Source organism: Podarcis vaucheri, assembly GCF_965113315.1.
Source record: "Podarcis vaucheri genome assembly, chromosome: 3".
In the NCBI taxonomy this organism is placed as follows: Eukaryota; Metazoa; Chordata; class Lepidosauria; order Squamata; family Lacertidae; genus Podarcis; species Podarcis vaucheri.
This window is the reverse complement of record NC_138761.1, coordinates 38,788,306-38,816,056: the sequence shown is the minus strand read 5'-3', so window position 1 is coordinate 38,816,056 and position 27,751 is coordinate 38,788,306. Positions and strand designations below refer to the sequence as shown.

The 27,751-nt window shown below is 41.7% G+C and overlaps 1 protein-coding gene across 1 annotated transcript in view; it reads left to right on the top strand.

Annotated features, from left to right (window-relative positions):
• DNAH8 (dynein axonemal heavy chain 8) overlaps positions 1 to 27,751 on the top strand; it is a 148,671-nt gene that overhangs the window by 4,212 nt on the left and 116,708 nt on the right. Inside the window, exons 4-22 of the mRNA XM_082214788.1 lie at positions 1,753 to 1,837; positions 2,586 to 2,734; positions 3,042 to 3,231; positions 6,350 to 6,513; positions 7,732 to 7,908; positions 9,041 to 9,154; positions 11,612 to 11,719; positions 13,031 to 13,132; positions 13,925 to 14,071; positions 15,397 to 15,594; positions 16,341 to 16,417; positions 17,489 to 17,588; positions 19,620 to 19,739; positions 22,272 to 22,407; positions 23,450 to 23,637; positions 24,645 to 24,725; positions 25,170 to 25,286; positions 25,826 to 25,942; positions 27,369 to 27,513. Coding sequence (XP_082070914.1) covers positions 1,753 to 1,837; positions 2,586 to 2,734; positions 3,042 to 3,231; positions 6,350 to 6,513; positions 7,732 to 7,908; positions 9,041 to 9,154; positions 11,612 to 11,719; positions 13,031 to 13,132; positions 13,925 to 14,071; positions 15,397 to 15,594; positions 16,341 to 16,417; positions 17,489 to 17,588; positions 19,620 to 19,739; positions 22,272 to 22,407; positions 23,450 to 23,637; positions 24,645 to 24,725; positions 25,170 to 25,286; positions 25,826 to 25,942; positions 27,369 to 27,513 — 2,515 coding nt within the window. The remainder of the gene's footprint in view (positions 1 to 1,752; positions 1,838 to 2,585; positions 2,735 to 3,041; positions 3,232 to 6,349; positions 6,514 to 7,731; positions 7,909 to 9,040; positions 9,155 to 11,611; positions 11,720 to 13,030; positions 13,133 to 13,924; positions 14,072 to 15,396; positions 15,595 to 16,340; positions 16,418 to 17,488; positions 17,589 to 19,619; positions 19,740 to 22,271; positions 22,408 to 23,449; positions 23,638 to 24,644; positions 24,726 to 25,169; positions 25,287 to 25,825; positions 25,943 to 27,368; positions 27,514 to 27,751) is intronic.

Genomic DNA, 27,751 nt, shown 5'->3' with positions numbered 1-27,751 from the left:
ACCGCAGCTGCTGTCCCTCGTCTCTGAGCTGCCCCCCTTGTCCCAAAGAGAGGTGCCTCCTCCCACTGCTCTACAGGGGCCTGGGAAGCACCCCTTGGCCAGCCCCAGAGGCCACCATTTGCCTGGGGAGCTTGTAGCCAGGGCTGCTGCAACAAACAGCTATGCAAACCTTTGGGAGGCAGAGATGTGAAAGGGCATCAGAGGAGGGAATGAAAGAGGGCTAGAGGCCAGAGTTGCCCACAGCACCCCTGACCATCATTCATGGCACACTGGATGAAACCACTGTCTTAAGTTTATACAAGCTTATTAGCATCAGATTCATGACAACCATCACATAGTACCAATAGGAGACCCATGCTTCTTCCAGGTCAGATTTCCTGTTGGTTGCAAATTGCACAGAGGATGCAGCTCAGAAGAATTTAGGATAGTCCCAAGTGTATGGTCAATTATTGTGACTCATAACATTAATTTAATTGAAGAGCAGGGCTACTGAGCAGTTATCATGAGAGAGAGGCTCTTGCAATGCTCTTCCTGAAGTGCTTGGGGATAGAGTACAGAGGTCTCAGCTTTGTCCCTTACATGTCTGTGTGGTGTGTGTGCATGTGGTGGGATTGGTAGCTGTGAGAGAAGTAGGCAAAAGGGGAAAGGGCAACAGAGAAAAAGGGAAATTCTCTCTTAGAGATCATTAACAATTAAACAGCCAGTGTTGTGATGCAGTTATACTTCATGTGTTAATTTAACATTGTGAGAGTGAGGGAAAGCAAACCTTCATGTTAACTGAAGTCTACTGATTTTAGTGAATCCATGCTGGAATCTCCCAATTGTTTTGCTGCCTGGGTGGCAGGTGGGATGGTATTCCGACTCCCTGTCCCGCTTTCCCTTTCATTTACTTCAAGCATGTCAACACCAGGCTAGCATAACTGGAGATCCTGGGGACTGGACCCTTCTGGGGATTCAAAGTCATCAGTGCACCATCAAAAAGCACCCAGTTTGGTGGCCATTCCACAAGCCACTACCCACTTGAGCAGAGTTGAGGCCACACACTAGCAGTGCATCTATCCATTGACAGAGGCCAGTGGAGAGATGGTTGCATTGCCAGCCTAACTCTTCCAGCTAACAGCATCGGGGGGTAAAGATTGCCCTATAAGTCAGGATCTGCCCACACTTCTGGAAATGATTAAATGTGGAATAAAATTAGAATAAGCGGTGATATACAGTGTTAGTCATACTCAGAGTTAGACCAGTTGACACCAGTGGTTTTAACTTAAGACTATAGATTTTCAAGGAATCTACTCTATGATGACTTTGGCTGTGTGCATACCATACATTGAAAGCTGCCCCTCCACCCAAAAGAGAATCCTGGGAAGTTAACCCAACACAGAGCTCCAATTCTCAGCACCCTTAGCAAACTACAGTTCCCAGGATTTTTTTTTGGGGGGGCGGCAGATGTGCATTCACTTTGCTTTAAATGCATGCAATATACACAATCTTAGTTGGATATGCCTTAAAGGTTTGTTTTGTTTACAAAATTAAAGTAAGAAGAAAACCACACATACGGCAAAGTAGTTATGGCTGTTGGAAATACTTCTGAAAAAGACAAAGACAGCTTGCATTTTTCTTTCAGTGTTGATGAAAATGTTTGGTAACTCACTATGTAATCTCTTACTAAGCAAGGTTCCTTTCTTTTAAATAAAAATAATTCAGCGTTTTGGCAAGATGTTGACTTTGAACCACCTTTTTTCATTTCAACAGTTACAAGCATTTGACAGTTTTTTGGTCAAAGGAGGAAGCAGAACACTGAAGTTCATTTATCAGGAGGGTGAAGCTCCTGGTCTCGGTAAATGTTAGCAATTATTTTATTTAACCTTCCATCTCAGGTGAAATTGAGAAGTTCTTTTCGTCACACTGGATCAAGTAATAAACTTCTGTAAATCATGAGGCCACGGTATAAGCAAAGAGGCTGTAAAATATTGAGTTTTGATATCGCCTCCAGCTGTTAGGTAGTAGTACTACACAATTTGGCGTCAAAAATTAATCCCTGGATTTCTAATATAAAAGGCTGCCATGTTTCTTTTTACTTCTACAGTCTGCCTAACCAGGAACCTGTCTATCATTATTAATAAAAAAATACAGTTGATAACAATTCAAGTGCTGGTTATTACCCATAATGCCCTAAAATGTAGGTTTAGTGCTATATTTGAAAGACCACCTCCTCCCTTGTAAAATTGTCCACTTAGAGCTTTCATAATTAGTGGCCTTTGCCTCGCCTCTGGTTGGCTGGGCAAAGGATGAGCCTTTTCATTTGCAGTGCCCAAGTTGTGGAACCAGGAGCCCAATTGACCATCTTTACTGGCATTCTTGCATGGTACCAAAATCTTTTTGTCTTGGTTTCCACATCACAAGAAACCACACAAGAAACCAAACAAATCTATGCTGCATACATTGCAATAAATTATCAAACGTGACTGCAGCATAGGATGGGCTCATGGCAGTAACTAGATCACTTTATGCATCACTGCAGCTGATAGCATTTTTCAGATAAAAGAGACATTATGGTTGTTAAAAAGGTGCTTTTTTGTTTTCAGAGTGTGGTAGAACAATTCCAGGAGTGCTGAAAGGAACCAAAATGATGAAGTTGTATGTACACGAATCTCCAGACAAATTCAAAGGGCTGTGTTTATTTTTTGTACGTGCCAGGAATGACACTGCCGTGAATGTCAAAACTATGCATGAGGTATTCTCACCACCATCATTTGCAGCACATCCATCAGATAGGCAAGGGCAGTGGCAGGTGGGGAGAGGTTCCATAAATGGTAGGGGCTTCTGGGAGGGTGAAATACATTTCTCTGTGGAGACCCAGTTTTAGCTCCCTTTTGGATAAGACTAGGCAAGAGGATACGATGGAAGGAGGGAGTTTTCCTCTCAACACCTTTGGAGGCAGGTGAGAGAGGATTATTAATTTTAGAACCCTCAAAGACTGTCGCATAACTGATTTTTGTGCTTTTGACTTCTAATACCTATCTTAATGCTTGATTTTCAAGGACATATACTTTTCAGTACTGGAAGGAAGTGAAGGACTCCTGCTTGGGATCAAGAATATCCTCGCAAATCTTTTTCTGCCATCTGTCCTTGCCACAAATAATTGGGGCGCTTTGAATCAAACCAAGCAGGGAGAGTTTGAAAAACAGGCCTTTACTGAGACGCTGAACAGATATATGGCATTTTTGGATGGTAAGACCTACTGTGAGAAAGGAATGAGCTCAGTTAATCTCAGATGTTTGATTTTGAAGTATTATGCCATTTGTGTGTTTATAAGAGGGATTCTCTCCTAATTCATGCGGTGCATGACAAATCTGTGCATGCTCACTCATATAACAAGTGAAAGTTCACTTGTGAGAGCGAAATGAGAAGGTGTCATGGAATGCTCACAGAACACACTAGACAGGAATTTAGAGGAGAACTGTATTGTCGGTCTCTGACAAAAACAGAACAGCAGCAGGAAACTTCTTACCCCACCCGCATACAACTAAGTCCATTGCTGCCCAGCAACTAAATGGCAATGTCCACAGAGCAATTGTGCATCTCTAGATCCTTTCTTCATGAGGATTACCTATGTCAAATCAGGGTGGGGATATATTTTTGTTAGGTTTTGAAACAAATACCTCCTAAGACACTGTGTGCCTCTTTGTCTGTCTCGAACACCCAGCCTTTAGCACTGTGTCTTATTCCCATCAACCATGGGCTTTCAGCCTGAGTCTCTGGACTCAGTGAGGTCTAAGGGTGGGTGTCCTGGTGAACTGGTGAGCCAACTCCCCCTGGTCCCAGCATGTACTAAGGACTGTACTGTGGGGTTCTCCCTTTCCTCTTCCAAGAAGATAATGTCTGATTCAGGCTACAGGAGCCTGCAGGTCCTAACAAAGTACCTCTTGTATTACCACCAGAGGCATGTTTCTATGATGTGTTTCTTACACTGTAAAACAAGTCCCAACACTCAACCAAGTACTCAAGACAGCTGACTCTAAGGATCAGTCCAGTTCAACAAAGCCCTGTGAAAGCAAGTTCAGAGTCTGTGGCCTTTTGTAGAATCATAGCATTGTAGAGTTGGAAGGGACCACAAGGCCCATCTAGTCCAACCCCCTGCAATGCCAGGATCTCAGCTAAAGCACCCAAAGATGTGCCTTTAGTCTGCACACCTTGTCTGGCACTGAGAGAACCCTGCCAGACATGGGCACACACACTCTACTGTATCTTTAAAACAGAATTCTGCCAAATTCCTTTGCACTGCGATTCCCATGCGCCTATCAACCAGCTGGTTGTTTGGTGCTTGGGAATCACAGCACAAGGGCCTCTTACAGGTGGATGGAGCAAGTCATCTGGCCATCATCTGACATCATAATGACAGCAGGTGTTTGACAGGTTGGCCGTCCTGCCCATATGTCAACGTTGGCATGCAGGGATGGGGCTAAAATCTAGTAAGCTGTAGATAACAGTGATGAAAGGTACCTCTTAACATCAGAGAATCTGTGTCTCATCAAAGCAGCATGAATCATAATATAGCAAATAAAAATAACACAAATCTCATGAAGGAGGACATAACACATATTTTGTATGTCATTTTTGATAGACTATTATATTAATCAAAGAAGATAGACTGTTACAAAGTTATCATAAAATTATGTGAATATAGATTTATTAAATAATTATCAAAATATGTTCTGCTTTGATAAGGAAAGCCACAGGCACACAGTATCTTAGCTTTCATATAAAAATATTGCCATGGTTGAATTCTCTGCTGTAAGAAGCCATTTGGACTTATTATGTACATTAATGTCATGCACTATAGCTTCTAAGTGCTGTGACATTTCAGTGAAGTGCATCTTTTGATAGCACAATCTAGAAAACACTGGAGCCTAACTCAGCACAGCAATGTGACTGTTTCACACTGTGAAACTATTTTTTCTCTCTGAGTAATGCAAGGCTAGGAAAATTATTGTTGCATTAGAAAAATAAGTTTTATGTTTAATTGAATTTTGGGCTCCCTTGTGCCTGCTCATCTTCAAAACACCTCTGGGCCCCCTGCTCCATGCATTTTTGTTTCCTGCAGGTGGAATTTTCTATTGATGTTTGTGAGGAGCAGCTACCTGTTGCCACTCAAGGGCAGAGAGGACACTTGCTTAACTCGTATGCAAAATGCATATAGGTCTTCTCTTGAAATGGAACACTTTTTATAGATCAAATGGTAGAGTCTGAGTACATTATCTATGTTGGGTTGGATCCTCAGTCTAGGAGGACAGGGGGTCGGGAGCTTCTCCCCCCCCCCAGTCCAATGTCTTGCAGCATAAATTAATAACACAGAGTCTTCTTCAGCAAAAGAATAAAAGCTTTACTGAGTTAAAATAAACTTGTTTGCAAATAACAGCATAGTGAACAGAATATTAAACTACAGTGGTACCTCTGGTGGCGAACAGGATCCGTTCTGGAGGCCTATCCACAACATGAAAAGAGTGCAACCCACAGTGGCGCATCTGCGCATGCGTGGGTTGCGATGTGCCACTTTTGCGCATGCCCGTGATGTCATTTCGCGCTTCTGTGCATGTGCGAGCGGCAAAACCCGGAGGTAACCCTTTCCGGTACTTCCGGGTCGCCATGGGACGTAACCTGAAAGAACGTAACATGAAGCGGACGTAACATGAGGTATGACTGTAGCTTCAGAGCATACACAGAGTTACTGAGTCACACAGAGGCATGATGCACCAACAGTCTCCACCACTGAGCACAGGCTCCACAGAGCATAGGCTCCACCCCACCACCTGAGTCTGCCGGCAAGCAGATACAATCTTTATACAGAGAATGTATCATCCTCAAGATGAGTCATAGTGATTCAGCATGCCCAAATGATTCTGCAGCTTTTCAGCATTTTACAACATTTCTAGACTCCTTTACTGCTTCTGCTCTCAAATATCTTTGTCACATCCAAGGAGTCGGGTATCCCATCAAAGGGATGGGTCTTTGTGGGTGTGTGCTTCTGTCCAGACACCCAGATGAGAGCTGATGGACCATAGCACCCCCAAAATGGTGATCTTGGGGGTGGGAGTTGCCCCAATTTGATGTACATCATAAGATGATCATTAACCCTGCCAAATAATCAACACGCAGATGGGTTGATTGATTCAGGATACACACCCAATGCCTGTGCCAAAAGCTGCAGACATCTGTAATCAATTAAGTTGTGGCCTGTTTATATTCCAGATTGTTGTCTTGTGTTTATTGCAACTTCATCACGCCTCACCCCTGCTGTCAATGACTTCAATGTACCTGGGCCCACAACGTTCTCTGTTATTTATTTTAGGTGCAAGAGTGAGCATTGAAGGGACAGTACAGCTGAAAAAAATAGATTATATTGACTTCAGTAAATTCCAGGCTTTTGAGCAAGTGACAGTAGCAGCTGCTAATCCTGATACGGTTCATCAATTAGAGGAAGTGCTTATGATATGGTATAAGCAAATTGAGCAAGTAAGTTTCTTTTTGTATTTTAGCTATGAAGAACCAGGAATTCTCCAGTATATATGGAGCACTGTAAATGCCATGTTTATATGTGTATTACATTTACTTGGAAAAACTGCAAGGCGATGTGAAATTCAATGGCTACGTTCTATACATAGTTTAAAACAAAACATCGTTTAGAAATCATATCTTGTATTTTTATATTGTTGTGCTTCTTATTCTATTTTACAGTGTCATGATTGTTTTACTGAAGGGCAGCCTAAAAAGGGAAGGGAAGCCTGGAAATGTTTAAAATAAAATATAATAATTAATTGGCTGGAACTTGCTTTGGCAGCTTCCACAGCCAAAGACACAGATTGCTATTCATAAACGTGACTTGCATATTTCATTTTTGAAAATGTCGTAACTTGGGGGTGTGTGTTTTGAACATGGCTGGTTCCCCTTTGCACCCCCAAAAAGTTTCTTTGAATTGTCAGCTATTGCCATTTCCACATGGCATTTTCTTGTGGACTTACGCTGTGCACACATTGCCCGCTTAAAATGCAGCAAGGTGGTTTTTTTTCTTAACTTGGATAGGAGCCGGCTTGCGGGAAAATGCATCAAAACACATTTCATAGGAAATAACAGGATAGAACAGCAACGGAAAGCACATTGGTTGCAGAATATTGTTTGTACATGCATGCAGGTTTTTGCGGCAGCATCGACCGGACATTGTCTTCATCAAAACGCTGCCTCATATTATTTAATCTGGATCTACTGTTTGTTTGGGAAATCCAATAAATAAATAAATAAATAAATAAATAAAGTAAATCCATATTAAATTGGGGGGAGTGGGAGGGAGATATGGGCTAGAATTTTGTTGAGTACAACATTACGTATGTACGAGCAGCATGGCATCCACAATAAGCTGCATTTGAATTAAGTCATCTCGATATCAGCAGGTGTGAATGAGTATGACAGTTTAGTTATATTTACTAATGAAAATGCATAAATAAAGACTATTGGTGGTGGTGGGGGGACAGGAGTAAGGACTCAGAAAACAATGTGCAAGTTAAATTAGAAAAGCTGAATTTCATCCAGTTTGCACCCATCAGCATCCGTGACCAGCCCTTATGTTTCTGTTGAAGGAAATGGAATACTGACAGAGCTTATAATGGCTATGTAGAATGTGAAATTTATGACCAAGTGATAAGCTCTTTCTGTATACGTAACACTCTTTCATTTCAGGTTTTGATTGAGAGTGAACAGATGAGAAAGGAAGCTGATGACTCGGGTCCTCTGACCGAACTAGAACACTGGAAGCGTATGTCTGCTAAGTTTAATTTTATTATTGAACAGATCAAAGGACAAAATTGCAAGGCTGTCATAAATGTCCTAAATGTTGCACGCTCCAAAATAATAAAGGTAATTCTAATTTATTCTTTAATAAGAAATTATTTCATTGCTTTAAAATGTATGTGTGCTTGTTATAAATTTTCTTTAATGACAGTGTGTCTGTGGCATCCCTTTGTCACAGCTATTATTATTATTATTATTATTATTATTATTATTATTATTCTACCCATCTTTCACTCTAAGGTCCTAGGGTGGGTTAGAATAATTTAAAATAAAGCACAGCATTAAAAACAGTTTAGAACAATTGGCAATCACAAAAATAGGGTGAGTCCTAAAATATGCATCTCAAAGGCCACGTATGCTACATATGTAGGACTATATTTTATCAAACCAATTTAATGAATTCAGAGTAACTGCCACTGCCTGGTTTAGTTCTGTAACTAGCGTTGCAACCCTTCCCAGGAACATAGACGCAAAAGGTTCCTTTGCCACCATTTAGCTACAATTCTAAAAATCTACTATGTTTATTGCATTAATGTATAGCAGAGTGATTATACCAACCGGCATGATAATTTACAATGTGACCTCTATACAGGATCGGTAGGCATAGTTTCATTCCATGTGATGTGGGACTTACTCACGGGGAGAGGGAGAGGGGGGGGCTGCTTTTGCACAACGATGCCAGGTATGTAAGACCTCTCCCACCATCCCCATGACCTGGAAGGAAAGGTAAGAATCTCAAATGTACACACCTGGGCTTTCCTATGAATCCAACAAGTCTACAGTTCTCAAGTCAGATAGAAGCTGGCATGGAGGAAAACACATTAAACAGCAGCATTTCACAAGAAACTACAGAAAACCCTTGAATTGTGGCTAACGCCATGTGTACACAAATTCATAAACTAGCAGTAGGAGCACTGGAGTCAGAGTAAATGTTAATGTGTACATAGCTATGACAAACATACAACTCTCCCAGAGTCCAGCTTTCTATCTGCTGTGTTAAAGCAGCTTCTATTGGCATGAGATAAATTCTAGAAAATAATTTATAGGAGAAAATGTTGTTAACTAGCATGTATGGGGCGGGGGGAAGTTTCCAGAGTATATTTTGTCAGTGTGGTTTGAATGTAATTCAATTTCTACTTTGTGAATTTTTCACATTTTATGTTGTTACACTAACCTGTTCCATAATTTTTTACTCTAGCTGTGGAGAGAATTGGATGCCAGAATAACAGATACAGCAAATGAATCAAAAGATAATGTGAGGTATTTGTACACCCTTGAAAAAGTTTGCCAGCCACTTTATAACTATGATTTAGTAAGTACTGATTTTTTTAAAATTCATATAATGTTACATTTCTCATTAGACTTGCATGTAATGAATGCCTTTAGAATGTGTGTCAAAAAGCAGTACATATAAAACTGAGCATATTTAAACACCACCCAGACTGTATTTTTTTAACCACAAAGTTACCTTTAGAGCTAGCTATCCAAACAAAATATAGCAACACAACTTAGAAAGGCTTGGTGGTGGTGTAGAATGGAAAGATTTGCAAAGGCTAAGCTGTAGGCAGCAGTCTGAGATGAACTGGGAGCTAGTTAGGGGTGGGGTGCATGTGTGTTGTCAGAGTCAAGGGATGAGCCAGAAGAACAATACCAGGAGGACAAACCAGGAGGACAAACCAGGAGGTGGGACTAAAGATGACAGGAGAGGAAGGGCAAACCTGGAAGCAAAACCAAAGAACAGGCCACAAGGTCATTTTCCCCAGGCTCTGCTCACCTGGCCTACACCAGGCATCATATCTAACATCAGGTGTGGGGCAGGTAAAGCCAAAAGTGGGCTTTGCAGGCAGCACTGAAAAGCTGATGGGTGGTACCTGCAAACCTCTTCGCCTTTGTGTATGTGGTTTGGTTTCAAGTTTCAAGTGACCCAAGCAAAGGAAGCTCTCTTCTGAAGTTGGGATTCACACACTGGTCAGCTGATTGGCAGCGCCTGCAAACCCCTGAGCCTTTTGCCCACACACTTTGATTCCAAGCTGGTAAGGGAAAAGGCTTCACTTGACATCATTGTGGTATCAGGTGATTGACATGCAGGTGGTTCTGCCCACCTGTCAAAGTGGCCTGTGGAGGTTGGAGGAGGATCCTGCCCACCAGTGGGATGAGCTTCCTCACGTGTGCCAAAGAGCAAGCCAGAGGTCAGGATTAAAGAACAGCCAAAGGATACAGGAATGCATCAAAGTTGAATTGGAAGATGAAACCCTTTTTACACCTTCTGTCCAGCTGGATGCAGTGGGCAGCCTGGGTGTGCAGACTCAGTTCAAGGCCTGAGATTATTTCACTGCCTAGGTGGGTGCTACCACTACAAGCGGCAGCTGCACACAGAGACTAAGGCTGTCCAAGTTCAACCTCTCCCGCGAGCTCTCCAAGATGAGAGGATACTGCATAATATAAACACGCTGCTTTCTATCATGCCTTTTCTTCTTATCTGCATGGTGCTTTCAGTCATGTTTTATGCAAAGGTGAGAAAATGGCCCACCACTATGGTGTGACTGAAGGGCACTAGCGGACAAATGTAGCAAGAAACTCATTCATTTAATGTCTTGGGAAATAATTTTAGTGGTAGGGGTTGAAACTGATTTCCCCAACTGAGGCTAAAATTACTGCTTTAAGATGTGAAAGGTGACAAATAACAGGTAAATAAGGAGTATTCTGTTGAGCTTTAACGACCATTCAGAGCTCTCCTCTTGCCTCCATTAATGATCATTATTACTATTCAAAAGTTGCTTTCCTACTTCACATTTTACCACACACCTGTCAGCCATGAAGTTTCTCTGATTACCAGCCCATACAACCCTGTGACTACACTTGAGCTGCCCCAATGGAACATGGTGATGAGTTTTTGATTTTATTCCGGATATAATCCTATGATTTCATATCTGAAGAGTCAGTGTCACATTTTGAGTGAGGGCAGTGTTAACATTGAGAAATAGTTGCTTCCCTGAGTTGTTGAATACTATTTTGGGCTCCATTCAGATGTAACCCTACGTCATAAACCATGGTGAAGCAAATCAGTTTGTGCTGGTGCACACAGACTGAGTTCTCCTGCTTCGGTTCCTCTCTTCCTCCAGAAGGGAAACAAACCACAGAGTCAGTGATTGCCTTAGCATGCTGTCTGAACCCCAAGTTTTATTTCATTCCAAACAAATCACGATCTGAACCTAGGGTTGTTCTTGGCTTCTTGGTTGTGATTTGTTTGGGAGAAATAAACCCACAAACACTAGGTAGGAGCAAAGCAGGGATGCACAAACTGCACGCACCAGCACATGACAAAAGCAGCTTGCTGGGTGAAGCAGAGCAACTACACCATCTTCCTGGCAAGCAGGTTGCTATTGTTTACTAGGAGGGAGAGGAATGAAGCAGCGCGGAGGTCAGTGTGGTGCCTGTGTGCCAAATTAGCTCTGCTGGTGCATTTGTGACTTAGCAGTGCATCTGAGCACAACTTTTATGTAAATGGGGCAGTGGCCATTATCCTGAAACATGAAGGTCTGGGGGATGGAGCATCAGTGGTGATGGCAGAAGGGAGGAAACGAGTCCAGCAGTACACATTGCACATGCAGAGGATACACACAGAGCTCTCCAGTACTTCTCTGTTCAGTTATTTAGCCCGCTCACAAGAGAGACACCTGTTTCCTGCTTTTCAGCCCCGCAGCTGGTAGTTTAAAGCATCTTGTCTCACATCATGAATTTATCAAATTCTACAAAATGTTTGTTTTAGGTTTCCATGGCCCACGGAATACAGAACTTGATTAACGCTATCCGAATGATTCATAGTGTTTCAAGATACTATAACACTTCTGAGAGAATGACGTCACTGTTTATAAAAGTAGGTGGAGATGTGTATGTAAATTTAAAGGAGCAGATTTCCCCCCAGAATGCAAAATGAGAGAGTCAGGTGCTTTACGTAAAGTAATCCCACACACTCTAGCCAACTGAGCTAACTGCCAATCCCTCTTTGCCAGTTGTCCGCTTGCTTGCTCATTCTCCCTCCTTCTCGATGCTGAACTTCCTTATATTGCGTTATGGGTGTGGTGTGTCAGATCTTTCCATTTATAGCATGTGTTTCATGGAGGAGAGAGAGAGAGAAAGAAAGAGAGAGAGGGTGTCTCAGGAAAATGGCACAGAAGTCAGGGAAGAGAGGGGAATAGAGATGCATGGGAGAAAAGCTGCGGGTGTCTCATACGCTGACGGGGGAAGTAGTTACACTTCATCCTTGGCCTTTCCCTCCATAACATGGGGTCTCTTCCATGGCTGCTCTTTCCACAGAAGATGGCTCATGCAATTTCCCTTCAGAATAAAAATTTGCTTGTGCCACACCTAATTCTTTAGTGATAAGAAATACCTTGGGAAACAAAAAGAAACAACTCCTAGCAGTGCTTGATTTATAACAGAATGCAGCGACTTCATAATATGATTGTGGGGCATCCAGAAAGGATAAAACAATAACATGTTTATTGTAATAATGTATTATTCTCAAAATAACATGTATTATTCTCAATATATAATGATAACCAAGCCTATTATATAAGTATGTACACAAATGCACTGAGAGGTGGGAGCTTGCTTTTGCCAGGAAAGCTCATTTATATTAGGTCCAATTTGAGGCAAACTCTCCTCTCCCCATCAACACAAAGCAGCCTTTCTCTTTTCTGATCTTTCATATTGAGTCAGAGTTGAAAATTCCTGTTCACAACAATATGTCATGGAGAACTGTAAAGGAATAGCCAGCGTTCTTGCTCTCATTTTGAAAAGATACCTATCCATATTCTGTAAATAAAAAATATTATTTTGATACTACACTGCACTGAAATGTTAAAATGTTTCTTTGATTGCCCTTGGATCTTCTCGTCAAACTTGACATACTTTCCTGCCACACCAGTATGGCACACTGCACCCTTTGAGAACCACTGTCATAGACAGATAGTATGCAGTCAGGGCTTTTTTTCAGCCAGAACTCACCGGAACTCAGTTCCAGCACCTCTCAGGTGGGTGCCATTGCCATGATAAGAAAACAAGGGAAGCATTTGTGGTAAGTTCTGGCACTTCTTCTAGAAAAATAGCACTGCATACAGTATATATTTTCCCTTCTATTCTAACAATTCTGACATAATGTTTTCTCTGTCTTTTTGTATGATAGGTTACAAATCAAATGGTAACAGCATGTAAGGCATATATTACTGATGGAGGTTTTAATCGTGTATGGGAACAGGATACTCCTATAGTAATTAAGAAAATTCAGGTTTGTGTGGCAACAGTGCATGATTTCAGTAGGCGTTACAACTGCTCCCTGCAGATGTTTTTCTGAAAGTGTGTGTGTGTACATATATTATAATGATTGTATTTTTGTTGTGCACTAAGACTCTGGTTTTCATTCTCAATAAGCTACTATAGTGTATTCTCATTACATCTATTAGTCCAATATGTATAGTATAATAATTTACATGCTCCTTTTATATTTGAAAAATTCTGATTGTTCTATCTTAGCAGATTTTGCTTCCTAATTAGGTCTTGGGGGATTTGTCTCAGTACAGCACTCTGTGGTTTGGTCTTTACACTAGGAAATGAAAAGAAATTAATTTTGAATTGTTACAAAATAGGAAGCATTTTGTCATAATTTCCCCTTAATTAGCGAGAAACGTTCAGCAGTCAGGGCAGGAGAGGGAAGAACACTCATCATATAAGCTAAAGAAACTTTCTCCACAAAACTCCCACTGCTTGCCAACGTGAGCAAAAATAAATTTAGGTCTCTTCACATTTCAGTAGATGACAACCATTAAAGCTATATGAAATATTAATTTTGCATATAAAAATGCAAAGACAAATTCTAATTGGGTAGTGCCACGTACACATGAAAAACAACTGTAAATGGTAGGATTTTTTTCTTGCAATAATTGGAATATTGAATTGATTTATTGAATTTCTGTCCTGCCCACGCAGAGGGCTAAAGGGACAGCTTATAGCTGTAGGCAGCCTGCCTAATAAACCTTTCTTGCTTGCCTGCTGGTACTAATTGCTATCTATTTGTTCTTAGGACTGTATTTTTCTGTTTAAAGAGTATCAGAAGAGTTTTCATAAAACAAGAAAACAAATTTTGGAGACTTCAGGGGAGAAGACATTTGAAGTCTCTGAGATGTATATTTTTGGCAAATTTGAAGCTTTCTGCAAAAGGCTAGAAAAGGTAAGTGTGCTTCAAAAACCTGTTTTAAGAATAAAATACCATGTATGCAATCTTTCGATTTCAGCCTATTAACTAAAGGATCACGTTAACATAAGTCGAGGAGTTCATAAGGTGTTGTTGGTTATCTTCTTTGAGGGGGTTGGGAACTACCTGCTGTTGTCACAATCTAGAGTTAAAACCAATGCTCCCAGTTCTTTCAGGTACATTTTGTCCAACTGTAGTTTGGACCAAACACACACTGGGGTGGTAATATGATAACAGAGTTATATTACTTTAGACTGCGGTTGTGGGGTGTGTGGAAATCCCTTCAAAGAGAAAACTTCGTGTCAGTGAGAAGAGTTCTAACCTAGTATTTGTGACATGGTAATCCTACCAAGCCTTTGGCTTATTAATATTATACAGCCTTTTAAATGTATTTGTGGGATGGAGGGGTATTACAGTGGTGCCCCGCAAGACGAACGCCTCGCAAGACGGAAAACCCACTAGACGAAAGGGTTTTCCGTTTTGGAGGAGCTTCGCAAAACGAATTTCCCTATGGGCTTCCTTCGCAAGACGAAAGCCCATAGGGAAATCTCCGGGACAGCGGGGAAGCGCAGTGCATCTTCCCCACTGTCCTCGGACCTCCTCCGAAGGCTGGCGGTGGGGCGGAAAGCCCTTCTCCCCGCGCCAGCCTTCGGAAGGCTCCTCCGAAGGCTGGCGGTGGGGAGAAAAGCCCTTCTCCCCGCGCCAGCCTTCGGAAGGCTCCTCCGAAGGCTGGCGGTGGGGCGGAAAGCCCTTCTCCCCGCGCCAGCCTTCGGATGGCTGTCCTGAAGACTTGCGGTGGGAGGAGGGTTTTCCTTCCCACCGCCAACATTCAGAATGCTGTTCTGAATGTTGGCGGTGGGGAGGAAAAGCCCTCCTCCCACCGCAAGCCCCAGGAACAGAGGAGAAGCGCTGCGCCCCTTCCCCTCTGTTCCCGTACCTGTCCTGAAGGCTTGCGGTGGGGAGAAAAGCCCTTCTCTGCACCGCCAGCCTGGCAAGCGGTTTCCATAGGAACGCATTAATTGATTTTCAATGCATTCCTATGGGAAACCGTGCTTCGCAAGACGAAAAACTCGCAAGAAGAAAAAACTTGCGGAACGAATTAATTTCGTCTTGCGAGGCACCACTGTACTTGGTTTTGTTTTTGTTTTCACTACTTATTTTGTGCTTCTATCCTGTATTTTTATCTTATGAGCTGCCCTGATATCTTTGGATGAAGGGCAGTACAAAAAATTAATAAATCATAAAAATAAAAATTACTGGAGTCCATTATCTTTATAGTGAAAACAACCCCCCTATTTTAGATTACAGAGATGATAACCATAGTTCAAACCTTTTCTGCGCTGAGTATGTCCACCATTGAAGGAATTGATATTATGGCAATTAAGTTCAAAAACATCTACCAAAGCGTTCAAAAGAAAAAATATGATATTCTTGACCCACGGAAAACAGAGTTTGATGTGGATTTCGCAGATTTCATGACAAAAATTGAAAATTTAGAGGTAAGTAACATAACTACTGATCAAGTGATAGAAATTGTTGGTGTTTTTGAGATTTAAGTCATAGTGAGAGAATTGAATCTGATAAATTAACTTAAGTCCATTTATATCACCGGATCTACTTGGCATCTTATTGGATTATGAGTAATGTTGGATATCACCCATACACTTTTCATATTTAATTAAGATTCTGTCAGTTATATACATTTATAAATTCCAGTGTATCCTTACTTCCTAAATAGGAGTGGTCCTCTCAAGGAGCCAGCCATGCTTTTCTGGTTTGGAGGGCTTTGCCCCCTAAAGCATAATTTTTGCCTGCAAATATGGAGGGGTGCCCCTGACTGTAGCAACTGACTCCCTTCCTCCTCCCAAATCCCTGTGTGGGTGCCCTGTGTATTGGCGCAGAGGGCACCCACTTTATCTACCTCTTCTATTTTGTTTAATCTGTTCTGTACTGCTTTTGTTTGGAATTGTTTTACTTGTTTAAGATTGTATGGTTATATTGCTGTAACCTGCCCTGAGACGTTATGGTGGGTGAGAAATCTTACGCATAAATAAAGGAAATAAATACTAATTGTTTTGCCTCTTGTTATCTTTGTAGAAAACCTACAGCTAATTATTTAGGCTGCAGTCCTAAACCCATCTACTGTACTTAGGAGTAACTCCAGCTGTCTTCAGTGGGCTTACTTGCAGATAAGTGGGATTCCAGCCTCAGTTGCTGCCATTAAATGTTTCATTTTTTTATTTAGGTCCAGATACAGACATTTATGGCTGGTTGTTTTGGACGAATCTTGTCTTCACAACATGCTCTCCAGCTCCTTCAGAGGTATGGCAAACATGTTTAGGAAATACTTTAAATTAGAGGAGCTAGCAGGCTTTTTCAAACATGCAGTGCAGTCCAGACTGCACAGTTGGGTGATATTTAAGCATATGCAATTTTAGTAAGATCATGCTGTTTCTCCTGCATATCTTTCAAACAATACATTCCCTCTTCTCTAAAATACAGTTGAGCTATAAAAGAAAAGGTGTCATGTGCCAGCTTATTTCTCATTTCCTTTGTAGCACAGTTAATATCACCATCTGAAGCAAAGTAGATTATATTCTTGTGGCTTCTATTTACTAAGAAGGCTCCAGGACAATTATCACATAATAATTGGCTTGCTGGAGAATAATGTCACTGCAGGGTGAACATCTTTAACGTGAGGAAGGTGCTTCCACTGGATGGATAGCCATGTAGTGGAAGCTGCTTCACATTGCAGCTAAACTGGTGATAACAATGTGGTTTGCTGTGGTAACCAGGTAAAGCTCAAAAGGGAAATGCACACCTCCAAATGCTTTGAGGCCACATGCTGGGCAGTCACAATTAGCTATGGCTCCCTGGCTTATCTTCATTTCAGATTTGGTGATGTGACTTTTCCCTTCACAGACATGCAGCAAGTGCCATTTTAACACTTTGGCCGCAGCAAACAGAATTACTATGTATTTTTAATCTTTGTTGGAAGCCAGCCAGAGTGGCTGGGGAAACCCAGCCAGATGGGTGGGGTATAAATAATAAATTGTTGTTGTTGTTGTTGTTGTTGTTGTTACTATTATTATTATTACTATTACTACTACATGAAATGTGCTGCCCTCTCCAACCTATCTAGTCACCTATGATTAGCAGAGGGGAATCATTTCTTCCTCATCTCTTTCTCACACAGCATAACTTCCATGATGCTGTAGACTTAAGTGATTAGGCACCCTGGGAAATTTATATTCAAGTTCTGTACATCCTTCTAAATAATAACAGAAGTGGTTTTCTTCATTCATTGCAGCCACAACATTCAGTGTTAACAGTAACCTAATAGTAGGTTGACTAACCTTTCAGCAAAGACTGTTGACTGTTTAATCTCTTTAGGTTTCAGAAGCTGAATATGCCATGCCTTCAGCATGAAATTGCACACACAATCGGGCGTATTCTTCAGCATTACGTTGCAGAGCTTGAGGCAACTAAAAAGGTACTTACAATGCAATCCTTAGCATGCCTAATCAAAAGCAAGACTCATTCAGGTCCTTGGGAAATGTTACAAGTGGCCAGCGGGATGCGACTGGTGCTGTGGTCTAAACCATTGAGCCTCTTGGGCTTGCCGGTTGGAAAGTCAGCTGTTTGAATCCCTCTGACGGGGTGAGCTCCTGTTGCTCTGTCCCAGCTCCTGCCAACCTAGCAGTTTGAAAGCACGCCAGTGCAAGTAGATGAACAGGTACCACTGCGGTGCGCAGGAAGGTGCACTCTGGCACTCATCATGGTGTCCCGTTGCACCAGAAGTGGTTTAGTCATGCTGGCCACATGACCTGGAAAGCTGTCTATGGACAAACACCGGCTCCCTTGGCTTGAAAGCAAGATGAGCACTGCAACCCCATAGTTGCCTTTGACGGGACTTAACCGTCCACGGGTCCTTTACCTTTACCTTTTACAAGTGGCCAGCAGAGGACAGCAGCTGGCATGGTGCAGGGACAGTGGTAGGAGCATCAGACTGGCTCCACGGCTGCGCACTTACTATTCCACCATGCACCTCCTTTTCACATTGGGAAGACAGGTAAGCAAAGTTTCCCTATCCTGCCAGCTGCTACCACTGTCAAGTAAATGTGTTTTGGATTGCAATCTTAGTGCATTTACCTTGAGTAGAAACAGCCACCTTTACTAGTTAATTTAATCCGTTTTAGTTGTAGAGAATAATTTTATTTGATGGGGGCAAAATGTTAACAGCTGGAGTGTGACTTAGTATTCCCTGGGGTGTTGTTGGTGTTGTTGTTTTGAGGGTGTCATGGTTCTGGTGTGGTATTGTAATAGGAAGAGGGCCTTTATGACAGTTAAAATGGACATACATTCAAAAAATTGCTATATAGATAAAAAATACAAAAATATTAATAGTACTGGATGGATGGCATGGTGAGGCATTTACTTGACCTCCTGCTAGGTGAGTGACTGCTGCTTACCAGGAGGGTGAGGGCAGCAAGGTGCAAACGTACCAGCAGGAGCAGCAGATTGGCTAAGCTGGTGCGTTTGCATCTCACTGACCCTGCTGGCACCTTGCCCCACCATGTGGTGAGCTACTAATATTAAATATGACCATCCCCTGTAACAATAAACAGTTCCTTTTATTAAAACTTAAAAATAAGTTTAAAAGCTGATGATAAATCGGCTAATTTTTTTTAGCTGACCTATATCCATCACAATGAAAGATCTAAAATACAGTACTTAATACAACAGGAGAAGCAGAGAAACACTATGTTTTTTGGTAGCATTACAGACTAATTTTTATATTATCTTTGGAAATGCTGGATTATAGATTAATCAGCCTTAAACAGTTTCAGGATGGGGTATTGGAAGTTCTGCCTACAGGAACACAAACCTGCTCATGGTCTGCCATTGAGGTCAGATTGGCAGAAACTAGAAACAATCCCATTTTAGTGGTGGCCATTGTTTATGGAACTTGCACTGAAAGGATGTACAGCTGGCCACATTAGTGCTAGCTTTTAAAAGGGCATCAAAAATCTCTTTTTTCAGATTTGGCTGAGCTCTTTTATTAAGAAAACTTTGACTTTTTTAGATTGTTGCTTTTAGATTTTTCAATTTCAGCAGTTGAAAATGTATTGAACTTTCTGTTCCAGCTAAACGCTTTTTAAAATGACGTATTGCTAGTGTTGTTTTGCTGCTTTTAAAATCCGTTTTAGCTGGGAAAAGTTTCAGTTGTATTTCATTGTATTTTGTAATTTGCTCTATTATTTTTGTAAGCTGCCTTGATAGGATATGGTCAGTTCCAAATAGCTACAGAGGCATGACACATAGCTAAAGCAAGGGATGGAGAACCTGCAGCCCTCCAGATGTTGCTGGACTGCAATTCCTGCCATCCCTGACCATTGGCAATGTTTGCTGGGGTTGAGGGGGACTGGGATTCAACAGCACTTGGAGTGCTGCAGGTTTCCCAGCCCTGATGTAAAGTATTAGCAGACGGCGTGTTTTAAATTGGACATTTTCTTTATTGCAGCTTTATCAGGCTCAAAAGGAGGATCCTCCCCTGGCTCGAAACATGCCCCCTGTAGCAGGAAAGATATTGTGGGTGAGGCAGCTGTTCAGGCGTATCAGTGAGCCAATCAGCTATTTTTATGTAAGTTTCCGATTATCACCCACCTGAAAGTGACATAATCTGTAAACCATAGCCAGCAGCTCAATTACATTGTCTCGCCTCTCTGTGGTCCACTGGCAAGAATACTGCTTGTTAATACTGTATCACCTTACTTCCGATCTTCCAGAAAGTGCTGCTGAGTGTGGAATGATGTAGAAGAGTCTGCAGGTGGAGCTGTTTTGCTGAGTTTGAAAGCAATATTGAAAGCAACATCCCAGCTCACTAGTATCTAGTGCATATTTCCACAGTTGTTTGATTCTTAGCCATAGCCCTAAAGGCCAGGTTGCTGTCACATTAAAATCTCTCTGTGTGTCTAGAAAACCCAAAGAAGCTGTCATTATTTCGCTGCAGAGATAAAGGTATCAGGTATCTCAAGAGGATTTTTTTCTTAATTTTTAAAAAAACTGTATGAAGAGACATTATAACATCACCCCCTAACAGGAATGCTCATCTTCATTCCTGAAGAAGTATTCCATCTATCCTGGATACAAGAAATGATTAGAGCAGGAGTATATAACCCTCAGTTTAGTAATCTGCTGTGCTCCCCAAGACAACTTTTTCTGGCTCCACAACACCTCACCATTTGGGGGGGGGGGTGTTAATGCAGATATTGCCCTGGGGTGAGCAGATAAGTCAGTGGCTTGATGCACATGAAAATTACTCCCTCCCTGGTCATCACACTGATCATTTGAAGAGCAGTAAGGTGGCGCTGTGAGTAAAACCTCAGCGCCTAGGGCTTGCCGATCGTATGGTCGGTGGTTCAAATCCCCGCGGCAGGGTGAGCTCCCGTCTTTCGGTCCCAGCTCCTGCCCACCTAGCAGTTCAAAAGCACCCCTAAGTGCAAGTAGATAAATAGGTACCGCTTTATAGCGGGAAGGTAAACAGCGTTTCTGTGTGCTGCGCTGGTTTTGGCTCGCCAGAGCAGCTTCGTCACGCAGGCCACGTGACCCAGAAGTGTCTCCTGACAGCGCTGGCCCCCGGCCTCTTAAGTGAGATGGGCGCACAACCCTAGAGTTGGACACGACTGGCCCGTACGGGCAGGGGTACCTTTACCTTTACCTTTTTAAGGAGCAAAAAACCCCCTCGGTTGATCTGAATGGATGTATGTTGTGTATGTGCATGTGAAAGTGAAAGAGTAGGGTGGCCATGCCCACATTTGGCCACACCCACCATTGGTATGCAGCCCCTGTGATGCTTGGGCTACCGTGTGTTACAGGCTTATTCACTCTTACCCCCTCTTCATTTCCCACTTTCCTTTTCCAGTGGAGAGCCTAACTACATGTTGCTTTAGGTGTGTAGAGTGCAGCATCTGTGGTTTATAAACTTTCATTTTAAGTTTTCATCAAGATGGCATCATGTAGGGAAGGGGGGGGTGTTAATTCTTTCCACCTGTGATCGTGTCAAAAATCCTTCTTTGCAGTGGTTGGTTTAGAAAGAGAACTCCTCTTACTGCCAACAGGATCTGTTTTTAAAGGCTAGTTGCCATGTGAGGTGTAATTTTCATCTGTATTGCAGCTGGGAAAGGAATGGATTATGCCTGATCATGCACTCCAGTTCAGAATAAAACTACAGCTCATGCTTAGTATCACTGTGTGGTAAACATTTACCGTAATATAATGTGTAGTTAGGTCCTGGATCCATGACACCTGGAGACCCCTGAAGATGCTCGGTTCTCACTGGACTGTTTTGGAGTTTTTTCCTTTCCTTTCCTTTCAGTTTACATATTTATATACTACAGTCATACCTCGGGATGAATATGCTTCAGGTTGAGCATTTTTGGGTTGTGCTCCGCGGCGACCCGGAAGTAACAGAACACGTCCCTTCCAGGTTTCGCCGCATGCGCAGACGCTCAAAATGACGCCATGCGCGGAAGCGGCGAAACGCGACACACGCAGATGTGTGTTCTGTTTGCTTCAGGATGTGAACAGGGCTCCTGAACAGATCCCATTCGCATCCAGAGGTACCACTGTACTGTGTACCTGGCTGGGAAGAGGGGAAGTTCTCTAGGAATTCAATATTATCAATAAAAACTTTCATATCATAGTTTTCTTTATACCTTTTGGCCAGGATCCAAAAAGATGTTCCATGTGAGTGCAGGATTGAGCCACACATGCAGCCCAAGGTTTCATTCGCTTTCCCTCCAGCATTTCCGAACTGTCAAAAGAGATAAACTACTATGTGCTGTAAAAGTTGCTTATCTATTCAGCAGCGGGAACTGCTGAAGAGAAAGTGAACAAACCCCAGACTGCTTATGCGTTTCTCCTTCATGTATTTATTTGACTTTGGGCCGAGGCATATAAAAGCTGAATTATGATGCTGTCTGTAATTACACTGAAGGAGCACTGGTGCGCATTAACAGCATATGTGTAATATTGAAAGCCTTTTTTATCACATTATGCAAGATCATACAGTATGTCTGGGGGCGAAACAGATACCTTCTTCATTAATTTTAAATTAAAGGACACCGTCTTTCATTCACTTACCTTTTGATTATGTATTTCAATATTTCAACAGAAAAATTCAGATATCTTGGCAAGCGCAGAAGGTAAAGCAGTCGTTCGATTATTCAATAGAATTTCCTATGTATTGGTGGAGTTTGAGGTGCTCTTTCACACAGCTTGGATGAAGGAAATTTCACAGCTACAGTATGGTATGTTGCTTGAGCTGCAATGAATGTTACTAAACTGGAGCCTCCCACTCTGCTGGCATTGCTCACCAGCCCTGTGTACTCCCCATCCCCTCACAGTTCCTTTAATCCCCATCCAGCCTGTCGCCACCCCTACCTACCCACTATCCCCCCCTCACTCCATTGCCAATCCATAATCCCTCACAGCTCACCTCAGACTCCCCCTCCATCATCCCCACACAGCTTGCCCTAGTCCCAAGGCTGGTGCAGCCACTCCCCGGGGAGAGGGGAACGAAAAGGAGAAAGTCTTCAGCCCCCTCTGCCTTGCACTGCCACCAACAGAAGAACTGCACGCTTCCTTCTTGCCATGGTGGGTGGTGGACAAAGGGGGGCAAGACTTCCTCTCTTTGTCATGGTAGCACCCACAACAGCAGTGGGGGGGGCATGAAGGATCGCCTCTTCCCATATGAACCTACTTGGTCCCTGAGATTATCTTCTGAGGCCCTCCTTCGTGTGCCTCCTCCTTAAGAGGTTTGGAGGATGGCAGCTCGAGAACAGGCCTTCTCTGCAGTGGCTCCCCATCTGTGGAATGCTCTCCTCAGGGAAGTTCGCCTGGCGCCTTCATTATACACCTTTAGGTGCCAGGCAAAAATGTTCCTTTTTAACCTGGCCTTTGGTTGATCTTATTGATGTCCAACACCCTTTTAGAATGTGGCTTTTTGGGGGTTATTGGATTACTGCTTTTGGTTTGATGTTATATGTTGTGGTCTTGTTGTGAACCACGCTCAGACCTCCAGGTATAAGTTGAATAAATAACAATAAAGGCTTGCGGGGGCCACTTACACTGACTGCCTGTTCACTTGTTCTGCTGAACCACCTGCCCATTTGCCCACTCACTGGCTTCCCCCACTGTTGTCACACTGCATAGGCGGCCACCCAAACTGCCGCACAAAGACTTTATCCTTGCACTTGCCAGATTGGCTCTTGGCAACATCATGACTTTGTGTGATAGAAAAATGAACCTAAAACTCTATGATGTCTTCCCCAAACCCCAATTTAATTTCAGCATTGCAGGTTACACTCTTGGTTCGTCATCCTGAAACTGGAAAGCTGTTGGTTAATTTTGACCCCAAGATTTTAGAGATTGTTCGAGAGACAAAATGCATGATAAAAATGGGACTAGATGTGCCCGAAGAGGCAAAGAGGATAGTTAAGATTGAAAGCCATGTTAAGGCAAACAAGTTAAGCTTGGAGGTAGGTAAACGGTGATGATATATATTCTTTTCTAAATAATGTGCAATTTTGGTTGGATTTTGGCATCATGTCAGCCTGTTTTCCTTGGCTGTCAGGCCATCAGGTAGGTGGGTAGGTTGGCAGTTGATGCCACCTAATGCCCAAGGCAGGAAATGTTCCAGAGTCAAGGCATACATGGCTGCATGACTACTGTTCTGAAATCTATTTCTGAATCAGTTTCTTTATGTCTCCAACTAAAAAACACAATTGCCTAGATAACGGGAAAATAGGCATGATGATTTAGATGTGTGAATGTACCTCTTTGTCTCTTAAAAATCATAGCTTTTTTTTTTTAGGGGGGTGACTATAGAGAGACTTTAAAAATTAAAGATAGAGCCTGGTTGTCATGTCTATTTTGACTCTAAGCCAATAGGGCAAGGCTGACTGAAATGTGTCTTATAGAGAACACCTGCAGCCCAATTCTTAATCTTATGTGTGGTTCTGTGGTGGAATACGGCTATGGGGAGAGAAGCTTCATGTCTGAAGTTTTAAGTGAGAAAGTGTAAAATGTCCTATTTGCAGATTCTTTGAATCATCAGAGGTCAGAGCTCTTTGTCTGAGGAGAAATATCTTTCTTAATACTTGTGATACTCCTGTCAGTAAAGCCACCAAGCACATGGCACTCAGTAAATCCTCACCTATTTTTTCTTTCTTTGAATGGCTTGTGCTTTCAAATAGCAGACACAGGAACATTAGGAAGAACTTCCTAACAGGACATACATGCTGTTCAATAGTGCAACAGGCAGCCACGGACAGTAGCAGATAATTATTTATTAGAGGTTTTTAAGCAGAGGATGAGACGTATCAGGATTTGCTGTATCGGCAGAAAGTTGAACCAAACATCTCTTTGAAGTACCTTCTAACTCTTCCAAAATTTGGCTGGGGGCTTTGGGATATTCTACTGCGCAGTCACATTGTAAATTCTGTTAAAATTCATTAAGCTATTGAATATTTGTTTTAAATCTCAGAATATTCTACACTGCTATGAAAATTTGTGTCAAGAAGTCCCCACTGTCTTTGTCAATTTGATGGCACCCAAAATGAAGAAGGTGAGTTGTGGCTGGTAGCATAGAAGGCATGTAGGGCAGCAGTAGGTAGAGCCCATTTCTTCTCGTTTGGACCTATCCTCCTCTCTGTTGAGTTCTTCAAAGGTGGCATTAAGACTGTACAAATCCAGGACTTTATACTAATCCACAGGGGATCTGTTGCAGATTTTGATTTGAAAAATATATACAGATATTGTAGAATTAGACAAAAGGAGAGGATAGAGAAACTAAAGATGATTCCATGTTTGTGAGCTTAAGAATAAATTTATTAGGATTGGAGAAAATGTTTATGATTATTATATTTTACACAGTATAATAAAGAAAGGCTTTAAAATGTTACTGACCCTTAGTGAAATACTTGACTATCATTATGATTTGTTATATGCTATAGCATTCACAATAAATGCCTATTTTTCCTGTCTTTGTCTTTTTTCCTACTTTCTGTAGGTAGAATCTGTGTTGAGGCAAGGGCTTACCATTTTAACCTGGTCATCTTTGACTTTAGATAGCTTCTTCCAAGAAGTTGATGAAGTCATAAAAATGTTTAATCAGCTTTTGAAGAAGGTAAACCTGATTTTGAACATGTGTTCAACAGATTTTTGTTGTTGTTTTATTGCTAATATTGCACCATCAGCTTGGGATGTATGGAATGTTAGGGGAAGAGTAGTACTTCTGGCATGGGACACATTGTGTTCCTTCTGGGGTAGTTTGTTCACCTTTGGTACCCATCCTGCACTCAGCACTCACCTGTGGCTTCTAGAAGCTATCAACATGTGACTGCAGCCAGAGCCCAGGAATGGCTTTGACTGGCCAGCTAAACCAGGTGAGGGTAGCCAATGGGTCTCAAACCCTTAGTGAATTAGGGACTTCCCATGCATGTGAAGACAAGGGCAAAGCGGGGGTGGGGGCTCAAATTCTGTGGGCATGTGAAACTAGTTGTGTGGATTTGAATCACAGCCCTTGTACTTTAACTTCATTGATGTTTTTGGGTGAGTTAGGTTTTTGCCCCTCAAAATCAAAATATATGGGATTCCCGAAATAATACTGTTGTGGAAACCCTTGAAAGACATTGGCATGTTATTAACTACCTTTTTTTTTAACAGATTAATGACTTAAGCGAAATGCAGATTGATTTAACAATGAAAGATATGGCAAATACCCTATTACTTATACTACCAGAAAGTCCAACAAAAGTGGAGGATTTACTTGCACGCAATGAGGTGACCACAATTTTAAAAAATTAATGGAACAAATATATTTCCAAATAGACATTTTTATTTGTCACTTTGATTGATTGTGTGTGCGAGCATGCAACAACATTACTGATTACTGTAGTTCTCATACCCTCCTTTGCCTCTCACCTCACCTGACCATCGGGGCTACTACTTTATACATGAGTAGACCAGAATCCTGTTCCTAAGTAGCTATCAGTTATATAGACTTGAACTAAAAGATTCTTGTTGTTATTTTCTTGAAGCAACATTCTGCATCTTCCATTCGTCCTCTTCCTTTATTTTTTATTCTTAATAAATTTCATTAAAAATTGGTTGCTGGTGTATTGAGACTCTTAGGTAGCTTTGTGCCAAAACTCTCAGGGTTATTCCTACCCTTCGGGTACCTTGTCACTTGGTTCAAGCTACATGGTTGCATGAGCTGGATTTGAATGAAAAAAGTAAACTACACTGGTTTCTGGGGAGAGACAGATGAGCTGGATGCTGTCACTCTGCTTCCCTTGAACTAAGCCACACCCACACTGGCAAAGTGATCTCAGGTCTCACGTTAACCCTTTTAGGCATGCAAGTGTGAGTCAATAACTGTATATTACAACATGAGATACCTGTTAAGGCAGAGGAGAGGGAAGACTTGTAGGATTTTGTTGGCATCCACAGCAATATCAAACTTGTCCATTCACCTGGGCTGCTAATTTGCCTTGGAACCATGTTCCTATAGTTTGGAAACTTCAGGTTTAAGAAGTAAAATTATGGCAAAATCTGTCTTAGGTGTGTGTTTTGCGTATTACCTGAGTGAAGCAACAGATGTCTTGTCTTGGGTGTCTAGGATTGATCTTCGTATTGGGTTCAGCAACTGAGTAGGTTCTTGTAAGGTGGGAAACCTCCACAGTTGCCATAGGAACTCATTCCTTATATGATATTTTTTGAAGAATATGATCTTTTTGAATAATAATATCTAATAAGACTGATTGTTCAAACTTTAAGGCCAGATGATTTGTTCTGGTTTAAAGCACTTCATATTCTGATAATATTAAAATACTGGTAGTGGTAAATATAAGATTATTGCTTTTGAATCTTCAGAAGTGATATGTGTAGATCAGAGTTAAAATGTGTCACTTTTTGTAACCATAAGTAATTAAATACATTTCAAAATAAGTTTTCATTTGTGATATAATATTGGTACAGTGGTACCTAAGGTTAAGAACTTAATTCGTTCTGGAGGTCTGTTCTTAACCTGAAACTGTTCTTAACCTGAAGCACCACTTTAGCTAATGGGGCCTCCCACTGTAACCTGAAGCGTATGTAACCTGAGGTACCACTGTATTAACTAACGGAATTACTACCTTCGCCAAGTGTTCTGATTCTTTCCCTCCCCCCCAGTATTGTAAACATTCTTCCTGTATATCATGAACAGGTATGCACCAAGGAATGGGCTGAAATATTAAACAACAGAAGCAGACACATAGAAGATGCTGTGCAAGAACTGATATCTATATTTGAGCATATTTACGAAGTTAAGCGTACTAAAAAACCATCTGTGAGAAAATTTCAACCACAAGGTATTTTTTTATATCCCTGTGTGAAATGTTCAACAAAACCCAAGTAGTTACATTATTTATGCACATTTTCTTTTCCCTTTCTCGGTGAGGTGTGTGTGTTCTTTGTCCAAGATTAGATGAATATATAAGATTCCTTACTATCAATGATTATAAGAAGGTTGTTTTTTTAATGCTTCAAATGTGACATTCATTTATTTATTCAAAAGCATTTCTAAACTGCTCCAAATTTAAAAATCTC